Raw genomic sequence first — 18,426 nt, 5'->3', positions numbered from 1 at the left:
ACAGGCACCCAAGCTACTTCAAGGTAAAAATCAGTTCAGTAACATTCTACATCACTTCCCAGAAAACTCAGCAAAACCATGCTGCAACACTATGAACACGGTATTTTAACTGCAGGGATTAACATTTTGATGTTTTACAACTTTCTGTGTAATTCTGTGTTTCGAGTGCAAAATACACCAAACCAGCATCCGGGATGTTTATGTGACCACATGCTTCAACCAACACCTTTCTCCAGCCTCTTTAAGAAACAACCTGTACTCCAGAAAGAGGACTGCACTGCATAAGTTATTTCCCCTTCCTGATGCCTATAACAGGCGGGACCAGAAAATGAAAGAGCTTTAACCTGTTAAACTTTCCCCAAGTCTTTGGAGGTGAGTTTGCCCTTTTAAGAACACATGTTGAGGGACCCACAGAGGAACCTGCCAAGAAGAGCAAGAGCTCTGAAGGCTGTAACCATTCATTCACAGCAGCAAAGAGCTCTCATCCTCCAGCAGTCAACTACTGTCCCTAAAAAGGAAATTTAATAGGCAACCTTACTGAAGATCCACAGAAGAACCACGATTCTTCAGAGCTGGAATATTATTTTAAGAAATCAAGTCCCCTAATTAGCAGTGGAGCTGAACGTTTCTAGTGCAGAACATGAATCCACTGTCAGAATGCTAAGAATCTGTTTAATTACAGTCTGAAAAATAGAAACATCTCTGAACAGTATGGTTCTCTTTCCATAGGCTATTTTACCTATAAATCCCTTCTTTGCTACTAGAAGTCAAACTGAAGGAAGGTATACAAAAGACTTGGTTTGTTTAGGATAACTTCCCAAAGAACAGGATTCAATTGTTTTAATTTATCTTCCATTTCTGAAGATGAAAACAACTCATATTTATGATGTTCACAGAACAGTGAAGTCTCTCCTTCAGAATGTAAAATTAGTTTTTTTGTGAAATAATACAATTGCTGACAGTTGTTTAAAAGATAGTTGTTCATTAACAAAGTGCCTGCACTTTGCTTAAACAGACTACAGAAGGAAGTACAGTTGTCCAAACTAAAGCTAATCAGCCAGGTTTTCAGAGGGCCTAGTAAACATAAGGAATCTAACCACTGTTTGTGTGCACATGTACATATGTATGTCTGTGTATACTTGCTGCTATGTTACGGGGGGCGAGGCACAACCCTCTTGCTAGAAACTCTACTTAAGACTGTCACCCTCAACATCCAAAACCACAAAATATTTTAAGTCCTCTTGGAAACAGAATAAACAAGCTGAATTGAAAAAAAAAAAATATCCAGCGCTCTTATGATGGGTAAATATAATGTATAGAAACATTTTTAAGCAGTTCAACTAACCTCTGGCCTCCACAGTTGCATATACAGGCCTAACCAGCTCTCAAATCAAGACAGCTACTTAAAAACAAAACTCCCACGTATCTTAAAGAGTGCAATGGTTGAAAACCACTTCTGCATAAGTAATTTGAAGAACATCATCCCATCTGGATGTAGTTGCTAGAATTTACCTGCCAGAATTAATGAACAGCATGTTCATGTGAGATCTGAGCATTAAAGGATTCATGAAGAATGAGCAAAACTAGTTTTGCAAGTCATACTCATTAAGATCCTAATGACACAGGCACAAACCCTCCATGTGAGAAACCCTAAGAAATAAGAGACACTAAATGCAAGATCGATTTTCCTCTAGATTGTAAGTTAGGGTCAAGCCTCCCACAGGAGAGGGGATCATGACAACAAAGGCCAAGCTACCCTGGAAACCACATCAGCCAAGGCCATAGCTAAACTACTTGTTCGAGCAATAGTTCTGCCATCTACTTTTGCAAGCTATCCTTAACACTGGGGACTAACATAACAAGAGAAATCACTTGCTTTTGCCAAACTACAAAACAATAAGAAGTCCCAACACTAGGCCACTTTGTTTGTTGCCATGATGTAAACCTAGAAGCTCACTTAAGGTTAGTTAGAAAGGGTATTTTCAGCTAAACCAGCCAGACAAATCCAGCGAAGATATTAGAACACCTCCCAGAAACACTAGCTGCTTTTTCAATCACTTTCAAATTATGGCTTTTAATAATAAACTACCAGATTCTCAGTGTCTCCTTTAGGATAGCCTAATTATATTTTTAGTGTTCAAATTCACAGTGGGAAAGACAAGTACTGGTTAACTAGAGGACTTTCTTAACAGTATTTTCAGTCTTTTGATCTCACACATTCATCAACTGGCATTAATTTTGTCCAGTCTTTTTAGAGAGGGAGATGGAGCCCCCAAACAAAAGCACTCTTTTCTTGATTTGCTCTTCCTTCCAGATTCCTTCTATTCTGTCCAGTTTCTACAGCCCTACTCCAAGCACTCAGGGAATCAAAGCATGGAAACCTCAGCTTAAAAACAAATCATCTAATCCCAGGGCCAAGTGGCCAACTACTGCTTAGAAATCTAAAGAAAGCATTCTCACAGGCATTTCAAGAAGCAATGGTATCTCCTAGATTTGTTAAATACCGTGAAATCATTTTGAACACTGCAACCCTAGATGTAAGCACATACATCAGAGACTGAGTGCCCTCGTTCACACTAGCCATCAGACATCTCCACTGACAATTTATAAAGCTAGCAGTAAGTTTTAGAACACACCAGTCACCAGGTACATGAGAGAAACTGAAACTGATTTTCATTTTTAAAAGTGCTTAAAAAAGGATCAGATTATTCAAATTCTCTTAGTGTCCAGATGTATCCCAGAAATAGTCTATCTTCCCTGCAAAGCAAAGTTTGGTCCCCAAGAGTTATATCAGGTTAGAATAATTTTAGGGGACCACCTTTAATTAGGCTGCTGCTGCAACTTTCTGCTGACAAAAGGTATGCTATGTTCTAAGTTGGGTTTTTTTCAAATTCAAAATTCAAAGAGAGCCCAAAGCCTGAGTCCCTTTCCCCTGCTTTGCTTCAGAATGCAGTTCTCCTTTAAGACTCTACATAGCTTTATATCTAAACACCTGCAAATAAATGCTATTTTATCTAGCTCTTAAGTGTGTTCAAAGCTAAAGTCTGAAAACTCCAATTTCAGCACACTACTGCTAGTCTGAGTATGCGCCCATAATGATCAAACAGGCAGGGCTTTGTTTCAAGGCAGGGTTTTTACATCTTTTTGTCCTTGGAATTCTGAAACTGACAATTTTCAAACCCATTGTAAACACCCCAGTCACAAACCTTCCCTATAGAAGTAACAAATGTAGTAGCACTATGTTTATCTAGTCTGGTTCTGAAACATGAACATTAAATATGTGTTTCCCAACAGTCATATCTCAGAAACACAGAATGGAAAAATATTTTTGTGAAAGTAAAACCAGAGAAACAAGTATTTCACCTGTAAATTTCTGGAGTAATGAATTAATAATTATATATTGACCAAAGCAGCAGAAAAAAAAATGTCATTTTAGCAAGTCTACTTTCTTCTACTCTCTCCCCTTTAATCCTCCCTCTGGTAACACATGTTGTCTCATCTGATCAATGAAATACCATTTAATTCAAATTAACTCTTCTAACTTTCTATGTACAGAAAGAGTGGACCTAGCAACCCTCAAGAGCTGTAAGAAATATGAGCTTGTTTTCCCTGTTCTGCTCCCCATCATCATGATAACTTTCCAGATTTGTCAGTGTTTCACCAGGGTCAAAATTTACAGGTTGCCAGATCTGTATGCAAGTTAAGTTCAGAAAAAAACTATATAAAGAAAGTACCTGCTGCCTCCAGTAAGGCTTCTAGTCTTGCTTGTGTTTCTGGATCCACAGTCCTCAAGTCTGCACCTTCTGCAGCACTTGATAAGAATAACTCCGACGTGGTTTTAAGCACTGGATTATCAAGATCTTCTTGGTCCAAAATAAATGATTCAACCTGTTTGCCAAGTTAGAAAAAGAATTTTACCATTTTTGAAGTTTTATACTAAACCTGTAATATTAGGAAAAACACAAAATAATTTAACTGTACTATCATAATCATGTTTTAACTGTATAGATTATAGGACACAACTGTAAAAAACATGCAATCAACGTGCTGAAAAGGTAGTTGAAATCACAAAAGAAAAATCTCTACGTGAAAAACAGCTTAATGTAAAAATTACAACGAACAAGATCTTAAAACTACAGCAAGGGCAACTCAGATTAAATATTGAAAAAATGTTACACATTTGGACAGTTAACCACCAAAACAGACTGCCACAAGAGGCTGTAGCATCTTTGTCACCAGAAGTCTGTCTACCTTGTTATTAAAAAAAGCTGTCAGTAATGACTTTGGTATATCTGAACCTATCTGAGAGCCAGGGAGGGATTGAATGATTTCCCAAGATGTCTTTCAGTTCTATTTTAAAAGTAATTTCAACTAACTTAGAACAAGGATTTTGTTTGGTTTGAGTAGAAACACAATAGTTCACTAAAACTCAAAACCAAAACATCTGTTTCCAAGCTGGCACTTACTATTACCTCAGTCATTAATGTTTTCTAGACAAGAACAGATACGTGGAACAATTAAGCAGCCAGGTATTCCAACTGAGCAGCAATAATGCTGTCCCACCAGTGGCCCGCATGATCTCCAAATACAAGCTCATAGAATTACTCAACATAACACACTGTAGTTTTATGACAGCTTGCCAGAGTAAACAAGGAGAATACCTGACTCATACTCTAATGAGAGCAGAACTACATTTCAGAATCTGTCCCAAGTTCAGACATAATCTCCTCTATTTTCAGTAATATTTTAAGATAAAAACCCCACAATTTCATAATTAGACCTTATCTGTTCAACACTATCAGTGCCTTAAATACACCATAGAAATGAGACATGCTCATTACACAACCATTGCTGCCCTTTCCCACTTCATGCCCCAGTCTCAACTTCCTTTCTGTTTTCCCCTATCTTTCTCACATCAGCAGTAAAATATCATCATATTCAGCCCTATCACAAAACACCCACAACACCTTAAGAAAGGGATAGTTTATACTTTAAAAAAAAAAAATAAAAATCATGCCATCTGCAAATTCATTAAGTGCCCCATTGTGTGAAAAATGTTAACAAGAGTCTGGAGATCTACATAGAGCACCACTATTCAAGAGCAACTTGTGTTAGTTTCTTCCCCTTTTTGATATGTAAATGTTCTGTAACATTATTCCCTGGTGTCCAAGCCAATCCATGGGTGTCCAGGGAAATGCAGTGCTAACGTATGAATACAATGGGCATCAGGGAGAAAGAGCTAGCTACAGGTGTTATATCTTATGTGCCAAGGCACAAATACTAAAAGCTAAGACAGCAGGCTATGATTTAGGACTCAAAGCAGCAAGATTTCTAGATTAGTCCAGACGACGGTCCTAAAATAAGAGAACTGTCACCGGGAGAAAGAGTTGAACATTAAACAAGCAGAAAATTAGTGACCTAAACCAGTGATACACATTTTTACTACAAATGAAGAAGAGCTATTTACAACTCACAGCAAAATGTATCCCTACAGTAAGATTCCCCTCTGCAGAACTCAGATTTCAGGTTATGTCTATCCAGCCAGTTTAAGGACTCCCTGCTGGCATAAGCTCTGATGCAAAACTGACTTCTGGAAAAGTTCACCCTTATCTACAGGAGTACTTCAGGGTATTTCATTTTCTCCCCCAAGACTACACAAGGCAATCTGCCTCACCAATGTGCTAGAAATATTATTGCAACAATGTTTGTGTGACATGGTGACTGGCAGAAAAATCTCACTGTGTGCGGAAGTGACTATTCATTATATATAGCTGAGAACTACATACAAGAAATTTTATTACATGCTAATGGACTTTTTTTCTTTTTCAATTACACCACTAAATTTAACAGCAGTCCTCTCTTTTGAAGACATACGAAAAGGGGTAAAAGTGCTACCTACCACTGAAGTAACTGCACTTATGAGCAACAAATACTGCAGAAACGTGCAAAGTGGCTTCTGGCAAGCCTTAACTTTCAGCCTCAAGGAACAGCCTGACAACACCCAGGCAAAGGTAAGCACATCAGCCTTGCATCAACCTTCCAGAAGCTGTCCCACTGCAAGTTTTAAAACTTCATTTTTTTGACACTTAGGTAAAGATATGGACCATCTTCTCCCTGACTGCTGCCACCCCAAGCTCACTTGTATATATTTACAGGACCTTACCCGCAACAATACACCTCTTGAACCTAAATCAGTGTTAATTCACCATTCACAAATACTCTATCAACTTGCAAGGAACTTCTCTCTCTCCCCCCAACAGGAAGTACATTTTGCTTACAAGAACCTCTAAAAAAGTCTGTCTTTTTAATATTGATTATGCAAATACTACTTATTAAAGTGAATTACAGATACAGTTTTTACTTAGGGTACAAGCTGGGTAGTACTGGTGCAGTCTGTTCTTTTCACCACTCTTTTCAACTCTTACTGCCTTTCAGCTCTTCTTTAGGTTTGCAACTGTACTTCCAGAAACCTCACACATTTAAAGTCTCACACAAAAATCTTGCTTCATATACAGTATTTTCATCTTAGTTTTATATCACAGCAAGAAAAGGCAGCTGCTTTCATTATTTCTGCACATGTTGAGCATCAATTTTTAGTTTTTGTTTTGATTTTTAGTAAGAGCTTAATAACATACCCACAATACAAATATAACTTGAGTGTGAAAATACTGAAAATCCATATGCAAAATGTTAAAATAGCTGTACCATTGCCAGTCTCCCAGAACAAGTTTCAATGCATTTTCAAGTCAGAACGTCTGACATTTCTGTAAATCAATGTGGTTTCTCACACATGAAGATGAGGCTAGAGAGGATGAACCTTATCACTAATAGCAGAGTAAGAAATTACCTAATCAACCAGATGTCTCCTGTGAATGGAAGTGACCTGCGATGATCACATATTAGTAATTTTTAATTTTTTTTTTTAAATCAAATTACCCCAAATAGATCAAACAAATTTTAATTTTTAAACAAACAAAAAAAACTTTGCAAAAAAAAACCAAAAAACAACACAAGCAAACAAAAAAACCAAACAGATTTCATGTTAGCATTCCTGGAAGACTCAATACACTGCTCATGTGGCAAAATTTAGGCACTCTGCTCTATCCTAATCAGATCTGCAGCAAAGTGATAGAGTAACCAGTCACTGTGCTATTTTTGGATTATTTTGCGAGCTGCTTTGGGCAATTAATAAGCATCTTACTTGGTAAGGCTTATTAGGAACACATGGATTCAAGACATTATTCTAACTGCCAGAACAACTGCAACTAGGAATAATTCCGAATCAAAAAACAAAAAAGCTGCTAGCTGCATGGGACCTGAGTACAGGGTGCTGAACATCAGCGTACTTCACTATATCATCGTGTTTCACACTCATCCACAGGAATGATGGACCTTTCCTGAAGTTCTGCCAAGGACTGCAGCAGCCTCACAGCTCTGCAGATCCAGTTACACCACTGGTTCCTCCCTCCATAGCAGCTACATTCGCAGCTATTTGGACCCAACTACATCAGTATTTATATGTTAATACCATGATTGAGTTTACCTCAGGTCAGGGGTATGTAAAGGCATAAAAGACTTTGCAAGCACTAACATCACAACTAACATGAGCAATTCTTGCAAGATGGGCAGTGATATATGGGGTTAGAAACACATTTCTAATATTAAGTCTAAAGTGATTTTTCCTACATCGCACTCCTGCAAAAAAAGCACTTTACCCAGAACAGCCCGAACCTGCTCACAAAGAGCCTGTCACTGACACAGGCTACAGAGGATGGAAAAGCTTCCTGTTGTAGCTGTACCAGCACCATTCTCTCCTCCTTGCCTTCCTGCAGGCAAGGGCAGCAGCAGAGACAGCTCATTCTACCTTCTCCGTCCATTCATGCCAAACTAGTACTTCTGGGAAGACTATCTTCACAAAAATTGTTGATAGGAAAGAGAAAGCTGCTATTAAATCTTTTCCTTGAACTTGTATTTTCCAGATACACCCCGAGTTAGGAACACTTTTCTGGGGTAACAATACTCCTTGCTCTGTGTTTGTGGAGTGTCTACAAATACTGAGGACCCAAGCCCTTGACTAGGACTCCTGAACTCTTATCTATTACGCAAATAAACAACTACCTGATTTTCTCTTTTGTGTTAGGTAACCCTTCCTAATTATTTCTATAAAAATTCCATTTGGACATGTGTCTAAATACATCTGAATATATGCAGAGGGACCTTAGCTCACTTAAGGCTAATACAGGCCTGTAGATCAGGCTGAAAGTTCTTACCTACAAAGTAGAAATAGATCATCTATATTTAAACTATTTTCATTCCATAATTAACAAGATGTGCAATGGTCTGTTAGCATCACACTAGGAAGATACTGTGGTTTTGTCTGATAAACCCAACCTCTGACAATTTATGTTGTCATGTCCTTTATTACACTGAATGCCAATATCTGATTACTACTTGTAATCCTACTCTAAAAGTTTTGGGGAATACTGATAGGACATCAGATACTATAATACTAAGTTAAGATTTATTTGTATTTCAAATTTGACATCAAACCTCTTTAAACTGTACATATAAAGAATGTCAGCTTCAAAACTATTAAACATAATTAATCCAAGGAGAAAGTAAAGTGAAGGACTTTGTCACTGACATGACACTCTCAGGAGCTTCCTGTGACAAGTGCACCACTACACCCCTTGCATAGACTCTTCACGTCAGCAAGTCTGGCTGGCTTTGGTTTACCTTAAGATGTACTTTTCAACACTCCCCCTCACCCCCCACCCCAGCCATGCCAGTCAAACATTTTTGCACCTACTTAAGATATCTTCCTAGCATTATTATTACAGTTTCAAGAGATGGCATAAAGGAAAAGGAAAAACCACACACAAATGCAGGTATTTTCACAACACCTTTCAGTGGGACCTCAGTACACTACCTTTTCTTGGCACTTCAAAGCTAGAGAAACAAACATTTCAGAGAAGTACTTCAGAGTCAGTACATAGGAACAACATATAATCAATCTAAACAACAATTCAGACATAATTAATGACATAAGACCATACCCACTCTGTTAGGCTTGAACTGTAATTTCTGAAGACAGTTTCTTCAATAAAAAAAAGTTTCAGCCCAAGAAGACAGAAGCCGCTAAGATCTGTGAATCACCAAGGGATCATCTTCCAGTGCCAGCCCTACAGATCTCGTGATTACAAAGTACCCTAACAACCCAGGGGAGTTACAGGGTGCCTGGGGACACCGCCACCTCAATGGAGAAAGCATACAGCATCTGAAACATCATTTCCAGTCACTGCTCATCTTCGAACAAGTCAGGCAGCTATCAGACACTTTCATGGGTTGATTTAACACATCAAAAAGGGAGAAAACTCGGGGCAGGGGCAGGCAGGGAACAAATAACTTTCTACCACTTCACTGAATTTCATGGACTTACAAAGGGGTCTGATAAGTTGGAACACCATTCTTCCAGGAACAGCAAGCCATTAGATCAGCTCAGCTCCCTATGAGGCTACAAACCCGACTGCCCCCCACATTTAAGCAGAGCTGTTCGTACCTGCACCCCACCTTAGCTTAGCAGTCTACAACAACAGTTTTGTAGGCAGTAAATTAAACTGGGAGGGTGAGGGAGAGGAGGGGTGCAAATCTATTTAGCTCCAATTACAATAGGAAGTTGACTAACTTGAGGCAGGATTATCTAAAGGACAGCCTTTATTCCAATATATATTAAGCAATTATCAGATAATGAAACAAGCAGTTACAGGATCTGGGCTGTGATAAGTTCATTTCAAAACACAGGTTCATTTTGCAAACACTGCTATAGATACAATGTAAATAAAGATGGACACAGCTTTATGCTTTGTCACTGGAGACAAGGAAAGTGCCCCTCACGCACACACTGTGGTCCAGAAGTCTGACATTCGTGTATGAAACTGTGCCATATGTTCTTGATGTGTTAGCACACACTCAAACTGATCTCAGCATTAACTTAAGCTGACTAGAATGGTGGGTGAGACAACCAGCCATGAGAGGCCTGACATTTGTATGGCAGCTCCTCTCTGCTCAGTCCAGCTCCATCAAAGGATCTCTCAAGCCTGGCACCCCAAGTCACGAGTCAATTCTCAAAATTATGGCTAGTATTTGAAACATGCAGATAAAACAATAAATCAGAATTAACGTTTTATGGGACTACTCTTCCATGCCAGAGATTGTTGATCCTGGGTTTTCAATTTTCTTGCGCCAATACTAAACGCATAAGCAGGCATTCATGAGCAAGCATCTGTCAGATGCTTCACGTAAATTTAACCACTTACCTAATTTCTCTCTTAAGCAATCAACTGATACTAGATATCCTTATGCCAATTCAAGTAGTTTTGAATACTACAAACTCCACCTTATCACATGCCTCTGGACAGAGCTGTCCGATTTATGGTTCTTCCACAAACAAGAAGTCTCCAATTCACTTTTATTAAAATACTGTTCCACAATGACAAGCCCAAGACATCACTGCACCCCCAGTTAACCTTCAAAAAAACTAAGCCACAAAACACACAGGTTGAGTCCTCTTGGTACAAGAGGCTGGCAACACTAAAAAGTTTCTCTGTATAGCAGAAAAGAAAGCATTACGCATTTCAGTCACTAGTGGGAAAAAAAAAAACCAAACACAACAAAAAAACCCCAAACCAACAAACTGCCATCACAGAACTGTCAAAAACCAGCCTGCAGCCATCACGTATTCAATGTCTGATAAACAAAAATAATTATGACTAAGTTTTCCTGATGTACAAGAGAATATTTTGCAGCAAGAAGCTGCCATTTACAGAAATGGAACTGACAATTGAAATATATTCAAAATTCACATGAATCCCAGAAAATCAAGTGCCTGTTCTTGACATATACAGTCTTCATACTGAAGAAAACCATTGAATGTAGACCAGTAAACCTTACTAAAATAAACAAGCCCCACTTACACTAAGCACTCCTTATTTTCACATATTATATCTCAGTCCACTCTGAATCATGCTTTCAGTGCTCCATCTTCTCCATGTGCTTTAAGATTCCCTCATGCCCCACTTTTTCTATCTAATAATCCCGCAGAAATAGACCCTCTTCTTTCCTCACCTCAAACCAAGGAACAGCAGGCATAACTCAATATTCTGACTTATTAGAATATAAAACAGGATTGTTGCATCAATTTAGCCAGGGCTTCCAGGGTGGGATCCTTGCTCAAGTATTAAATCCCAGGCATGAAAACAAAAGCGAAAGAAACTTCAAAACAGAAGATGAACAAATGCATTTATTTGCTGATGTAAAAGCTCACACCCACCCAAGATGGCAAGTATTCTAAGCCACCTTGTTGGGAGTGACCCTTTAACACCTCTTGTCAATCCAAAGGGACACAGTGCTTAAAGTCATACAAGTGGATCCGACGAATGTAGCCCAGTCTAGTAATTCAATCATCTGTTCTCAGGCCAAGCTATATGTCTGAGAGGAGTCTCAGCATTTAAAGTGAATAATTAACTTCAAGTTATCTAGAAGCTTATACCAAACTGAAAATCATACTGGGCTTTCTGTTATTCTTAGAGCTGAGGCTAGTGGTAGCTATTTTTTCAAGGCTTGTATAAACAGGTTTGTCCGTGCTCTACTACTGCAAAACCAGCAGAAACCATAATGTAACTACTGATCCATCAGTTTGCCATTGAAAAGAAACTATCATGATGAATAACATAGCAGAGATTCCTATCTAAAATACGATCCACTGAAAACTCAAGATGTAGCACTAAAAGGGCTTTAAAATGTAATGATTTTAGAAAACCAATGAAAAGATGTACATCCCTATAAGGTATTGAGTTTACCCTACCTAACAAATCCTAAATGTTAAGCATCCACTTCACAGACTCCCTTTTCCCCTGGCTACCTGGCCACGCTGTGGATGAACACATGCTCCAAACAGGTGATGCTCTGAAGCCACCATGATTGAGGAACATGGCTCCAAAGCAGAACATTCAGCCCTGAAAGCTGATCTCCTCTTTTCCCTTGGTTTGAAATACGACTGATTTACTACCTACCCGCCACGTGATGCCATTACTTTCATTCATGATTTTGGAAAGGGAAGAGTTCAACAGGGTTAGGGATTTTCCTAGAAGAAAATCTTAGTTAATTAGTAATCTCTGTGTTTTACTGACAGCAAATGAGAATAACTTATGGACCTAGCTGAAACTTAATGCCTATGAAACGCTAAAACAACCAGAGAAGTGCTTTTCAGTTGGCCCACTGTTCATCAGCCAGTGAAACATCCTTTTTTTTGCTTGACAGATAGAGAATAATTTTTCCTGCAGGATGGATATACAGTTAGGTAACTTTCAAAACTTCCCCTGGTCAGAAAAGCCAGCCACACACCTTCCTTCTCACTTACCACCAGCATTCTGACAAACACAATGTAGCAACTCAACCATGAGTAACCAACCCCTCTGAGTCTAGGACACTTTTCCTTCAGATTCCGGGATGCTTTGGAAGAGCTAAAGACAAAAAGCAGTTTTTAAAAAAAATAAAATCTGTGCAACTCCCTCTTAGAAGCAAAAGGCAAAAATGAGTAAGTGGTCTCATCCCCTGAAAAGCAATTAAGAAGTAACAGGATCCAGCACAGGACCAATACTTTTATTTATGTTTCACAGTAATAAGTGTTTTCTAGATGCATTTGAACAGAAGATGCACTTGAACAGAAGATGCACAATACTGCCAAAATTGAGGAAAAAATCTAGTATTTTATAAAACTTCCAAACAATTGATGTTACCTAAGAAAATATTCTTAAGTAATGAGTTGCAAGAGTAAAAGGAAGACATTATCCTCCGACAGGATGCATTTCCATAAATTTCACTTGTTCAGCATTCCTCTAAAAATACGCAAAATGAAACCTCTGCACCTACCCAACAAAAAGGGAGAGCTAGTTGTCAGGAGGGGGGAACAAACAACAAAACCAAACCAAAAAAACCCACAGAAACTATCTATTGGAGGTATACCAAACAGTTAGAGCTCAGACAAGCATATCATCCTAACAAAATGAACCCTTAAATCCAAATATTAATTCACCTGTACCCATTTTTTTCCTCTTATTCAGAGGCAGCACAGTTTTATAACACAGACTGCAGTAACAAGGTTGCTACAAAAACCAGTATTTATATAATTTGAAAGTTAAAACTAATCTTCAGCTTATCATAGAAGACCAAGGTCATATGAGGTATCAGTGAGAAAGTTTCTATTTAAGATAACCTATGAGGCCAGGCACTTTTCAAAAACTTCCTAAATTTACAAAAGTACTTGAATAAATCACTGATTTCTGAAGTTTTGCTTACAGTATCAGTATCCCATTCCTCACATGGACATTCCCATTAGGGAGATAAGCTTTACATAAGGACTTTAGATGGTATTTGCATGGTTCATGGGCTGCTATTAGGAAAGAAAGTATCCACAGAAGGAAAATGAAAGCACCCTACTGAAGACTTGAGGCTCCAGAGCTTAACACCAAGTTCCACAAATAGTCCTCAAACAAGATGTAGAAGTTATTTTTCTTGCTTCATAAATTTTTAAGTGGAAAACAAATCTTAAAAAGGTTCCTTTTTCCATATAAGTCAGACTTGCCTCTGTTTTAAATCCAAGAGTCACTTTTACCCCCAACAACAGCTTAATACTTCTCAGGAATCTTCATGTATGCTACAAGAACTCATAAGAACAAAGCTATGCAGCCTCCTCACCTGCAGGGTCTAAACCCCAGTTTTGAACTCCTTCAACAAACACATCAATTCAGTAATGTCGCTGCTCCTAGTTTTAAAGGCCAGGCCACATGTGCACACAGAAAAAGGAGTGCATTTACATTCCCCTTCCCTCCACACCTACCCTTCTTTTAAGTGAACGTCGCAGGGATGGTTTGAGCTCTAAGCACAGGACAATGTTGGAACAGCATAATCCAGCTGTCCTTACAGCTGTATTTCAGGATCCTCTGAAAGGAGGAGAGAGGAGAGCATCCCAACATCAAGCCCACAGGGGGGCAGCTGGGTAGCCCCAATTTAAATCAGAACACAAGAACTCGTGATTCACCAGCTGTAGTCTTGCCTTGCATTAATGCTCAAATGAACCCTTTCCCCCTCCCCGTAACTAGTCGACGGCTGAAACCTATGTGCAAATTTGTAACTAAATATAGAAGTTCTGCTAAATTTGGTAAATCTCTCCTTACCAAGGGGTTGCACCACATATTTATATAATTATACAGTAGTATTTCACATCTTTACTGTCTACACCTATCATTAGAAAACGGTTACTGACATTTATTTTAGGTCATGTGCTCAAGTGGGTCAAGCTGCACTGAAGGGAAACTAGAGTTCTGCAAGTAACTTTAGAAATCAGTTCGTTTTAAAGTGTTACTGAATAGTAAGTATTAACTGTAACTAGACAGACTGTTTCTAGCTACCAGTTAGTCTGAAGGCCAGACTTTCAAACTTACTGAGATATCTACCAAGATTTTTCCAAGAATTAAATGCCTAATCAGGCTGGGAATGGATGAACACCCGACCAACCCTACTAAGCAATCTGCATCCTTAAGCATCATCCCAATACTTTTGGAAACCTGAACCCATTTTCCTCACTGTTTTCTAACCAGTGAATAATTCTTGAAGAAAATTTTCCATTTTGCTCCACCTCTTACTTCCTCAACTTTGAAAGAGCTCGTCAACATAAGAAAAACATCAACTGCTAAACTGAAATTTAGGTTTTTCAGATGAAAGGCTTTTCTGCCTAATATTATCTACCTGAATTTGCATCAATTTTTTTAATTTCTAGTCCTTATGGTCGAGAAAATGCTGCCATTCACGTTATTTCAAACCTAATACAGAAAACTAAAATGTATAAGCATTACATTGACCTCAGAAGTCAAAGATATATTGCATATACTATTTAAGAAGCAGTGCCATGTTAAGAAGGTTCACTAACATAGCAACGACTTTAACAGACTACATTGCCAATTTAGAACAAACTACCTAAGTATTTACTCTGAATTCAAAACCCTGTTTAAAAATTAAGAGGCCTCAGATTTGGGGGGTGGGGGGGAGGGGGGGGGGGGAAGATTAAGCTCCAGCCAAAATCTCCAAGTACTGAACTGATCTGGAGTGCATGCCATTTGACTATTAATTCTACTCATTGTAGGAGGTAGGTTATGTCTGATTTTTAATTATGCTTTATGTAAATATCCCCAGAGGCTTATGCAATAGGTACAGGCTTAAGTAAGGCAAGCTGGTGTAGGCAAGCAGCCTGCTCTGGAGAGGGAAGCTGAGAGCTGAGTTGACTCCATAGCCAAGGGGTGGGTGAGCTCTAGTTGCCATTGAAGGCCTCCAAACCCCTGAATTACAGAATGCAAGAGAATTGCTACATTTAAACGCTCACCACCAAAAGCCACTTACTGAACTGAGCTCCAAGATCCTCTGGTACTTTTGTCAGCACAGCTGGCTTCTCCTACTTGATTTACAACAGATCAGCAAACTGCACAATCCTGCAAGCACTAACACTTGCCATATTTATCACTTGCTTCAACTCTCTATTTCTACAGCCCAGCTTTCTACAGCCCAGCTTTCTACAGCCCAGCTTTCTACCACGATGGTTTTTGATAAGAACCTGCATGCTCTGTGGCCAGAAGCCCTCAACCACCACGGACCCTATGGACTTCACATACATGCACTATTAATCACCGCCCTGCCAGCACACCTTCACCTTGACCTACAGGCTTCACAACTAGTATGGAGGAGGCTGTTTAATACTCATGCCTTTGGCACCACTAAGTGCCAGCAAAATTCACAAGGAGTGGTAGTAACATACTTAAAATTACACCAAAAGCTCACTCTAAACAAGTTGCATGCTGTGTCCAAACCCTGATCAAGCTTAGAAGGCAACCAAGCAACTATTTACACCAAAGTCAAAGCCACCTCATCCCTCAGACTGCAGCCAATGGCCAAAGTTTCTCTGAATGCCCAGGAGAACCATGGCTTCCCCTCTGTTTTACAGAGAAATAGCACAAAGCCTTCTGGCCTTGTCCTTCCATGCCCAAAGGCGTGCTTCAGCTTGCAACTGTTTCTATTTGCATGTGATAATTTTAACTGGTAATTCTAGAAAATATTCTATACAGCCGTATTTAAATTTCACCTTGCAGACCTGATACAACCCATTTATACAGGATCCAGTTCAGTCCCTGGTTTCCCACCCAGCAGTCTGGTGAATACTGTAAGTGGACGCTGAGCTTGGAAACCAGAAAGCTTTGATTTTTCTCTTAGTTCTGCAAGGCAGGATAAATGTGGCACACACTCTTCACTGTCTTCACCCATAAAATGGGAACAGTACTCCCACTGTAAAGTACTTGAAGATCTGATGTAAGAAATGCAATATATTTTCAAAAAAAGTTAAGCTAAAATATACTGTTCTTTTCATTCTCTAGATAAATACTTCATTACACTCTTCGTCCTGTGCTTCCCTGATTATTTTCTTTTCTACCTAATTTGCCATTTTGACTAATCCAATTATTTTAGCATATTAAATTCAGACTAACGCAAGGATACAAAACCTAAATACCACTGCAGAGCCTACAGAACATTGTACCATTGTTTTTATGACTTCAAAAGTAGAGAAAAAAGTACAGATCACGACAGCATGGCAAACACTTTATTTTAATTCTCCCTTCTAGTTCTCACTAATTCCACTCACTGGTAATAGCTGAAGGCATACACCCAAATCAGTGACTCATGGCACAAGACCACAGTCCAAACAGACACTGGGTTTTCAAAGCAGTGCTGTTCAAGAATTGCAATGTTTCATCCAAGGAGTATAATTGCCTTTTCTTTGTTAATTAAAAAAAAAAAAAAAAACACACACAACAAAAAACAACACTGACAACAGGTGCTTCTTTAGTTCTCATACATACAGAAGAAAAAAAATTGGAAAAAAAAAATTCACTCTTGGTCCTCCCAGCCCTACCCTGTAGTCCAGCAAGGCAGCACAGATGTGAGGCACATCCTTCCCACCCATGCTTCTTCCCCAGGTTACTCTCCACTACCAGAAACACAGGACAGAAGGAACTCCCCAGGCAATTTCAGCTTCGAGATCAGCCCAACTCCTCTACATGTGTTCTGGAAATCTCCAAGTGTTTTAACTCCAACTTTTTTTTTATTATATATTTTAAACAAGAAAGCTTTTCCCAGGTTTTTCAAACGAGTAATTTTACTTTAGCAGCTGTTTGGAAACCTTTATTTTTTTGACCTCAATGCCAACCTCCCAGACACATTATTTATAATAGGCTGTCTTTCTTAATACTTGCTATTAGTCAAAAGACTAATAGAGTGCTTAGTAAACACCTTAGCTGTTCAATCTTCACATCCTTTACATAATGGGGCGGGTTCAAAAGGGCTAAGCTTTCAAAGCAGAACTCTGCTCATCTTTTAAAGAGTCACAAACACTCTAATACAGCCCACTTCCCATCATTTTCCATGTTCTGTAACTACTGCTTTGTATGTTCAAAGATACATAAATATGTGACATGAAAGACATCCTAGAGAGCGGAAACTCATAAATTACTTGCATCCTATTCTATCTACAGCAGGCCTTCCAGCTCCCCAAAACAGGTATGTACCTGAACACGTAATCCCCTACCATCATATGTTCAGGATACCAATCATGCAAGGAATGTTCACATACAAGTGCTCATCTGCCTGATCATTAGATTTTTAGTTTAGTTAAACATCCTGCTCTTAACACAGTTTTTAACTTTGGTTAGGTGGTCACGAGCAAAGAGCAAATGTGAGCCTGCATCAGTTTAATCACTTTTTTATTCAGATAAGACAAGTCAGTTCAGGTGTCGGGAGGGCCGGACAAAAGAGGATCATCAACGGAAAGCAAAAAATTTAGACATGGGAGGATGAATGCAGGCTCCCCTCCTTCCATTTATTCAGAATAAACATGGACACACACCAAAGCACCCACTTGTGGCCCCCAATGAAAAAATGGTACGTATCACCTCGGCTACCATCTTCTTCGTCCTGCAGGAGCACACAGAAGTACAAAACACTGGAACCGCAACAAGCTTGCAAGTGCTAGCCACTTTCTCCTGCTTTCCACTAAGACTACATAAGGGCTGCGATGGTGGCTGTGATCTCAAGTCTTCTTTCTAAAAGAGGCAACTAAAGAAATAAGATTCACCCCTTTGGTGTAGGATGAGTGGGCAGTAGCGACAGATAAAAGCCTTCATTTACCTTCTCTCCCTAGGCTACATAAAGCTGCATTAGATGCAAGTTTACAGGCCCAACAATGCTCCATTTGGTTTGGGATAAGGCTCCAGTCCCTCCCCCACGCCCTTCCCTTAAAACTCTCTGCAGGTTTGGAAGATCAAAGGA

The 18,426-nt window shown here is 39.1% G+C and overlaps 1 protein-coding gene across 19 annotated transcripts in view; it reads right to left on the bottom strand.

Moving 5' to 3' along the window:
* ANKHD1 (ankyrin repeat and KH domain containing 1) overlaps nt 1–18,426 on the bottom strand; it is a 119,187-nt gene that overhangs the window by 99,638 nt on the left and 1,123 nt on the right. For all 19 annotated transcript variants that reach the window (XR_012654310.1, XR_012654311.1, XM_075056830.1 and 16 more), the window contains exon 2: nt 3,735–3,888. Coding sequence is in view for 17 of the 19 variants with exons in the window: in XM_075056830.1 (XP_074912931.1) it covers nt 3,735–3,888 (154 nt within the window). In the remaining 2 variants the exon portion in view is untranslated. The remainder of the gene's footprint in view (nt 1–3,734; nt 3,889–18,426) is intronic.

This window comes from Buteo buteo, chromosome 24 (assembly GCF_964188355.1).
Source record: "Buteo buteo chromosome 24, bButBut1.hap1.1, whole genome shotgun sequence".
Lineage (NCBI taxonomy): Eukaryota > Metazoa > Chordata > Aves > Accipitriformes > Accipitridae > Buteo > Buteo buteo.
Note: the sequence above shows the minus strand (reverse complement) of the source record. Positions and strands in the feature narration are given on the sequence as shown.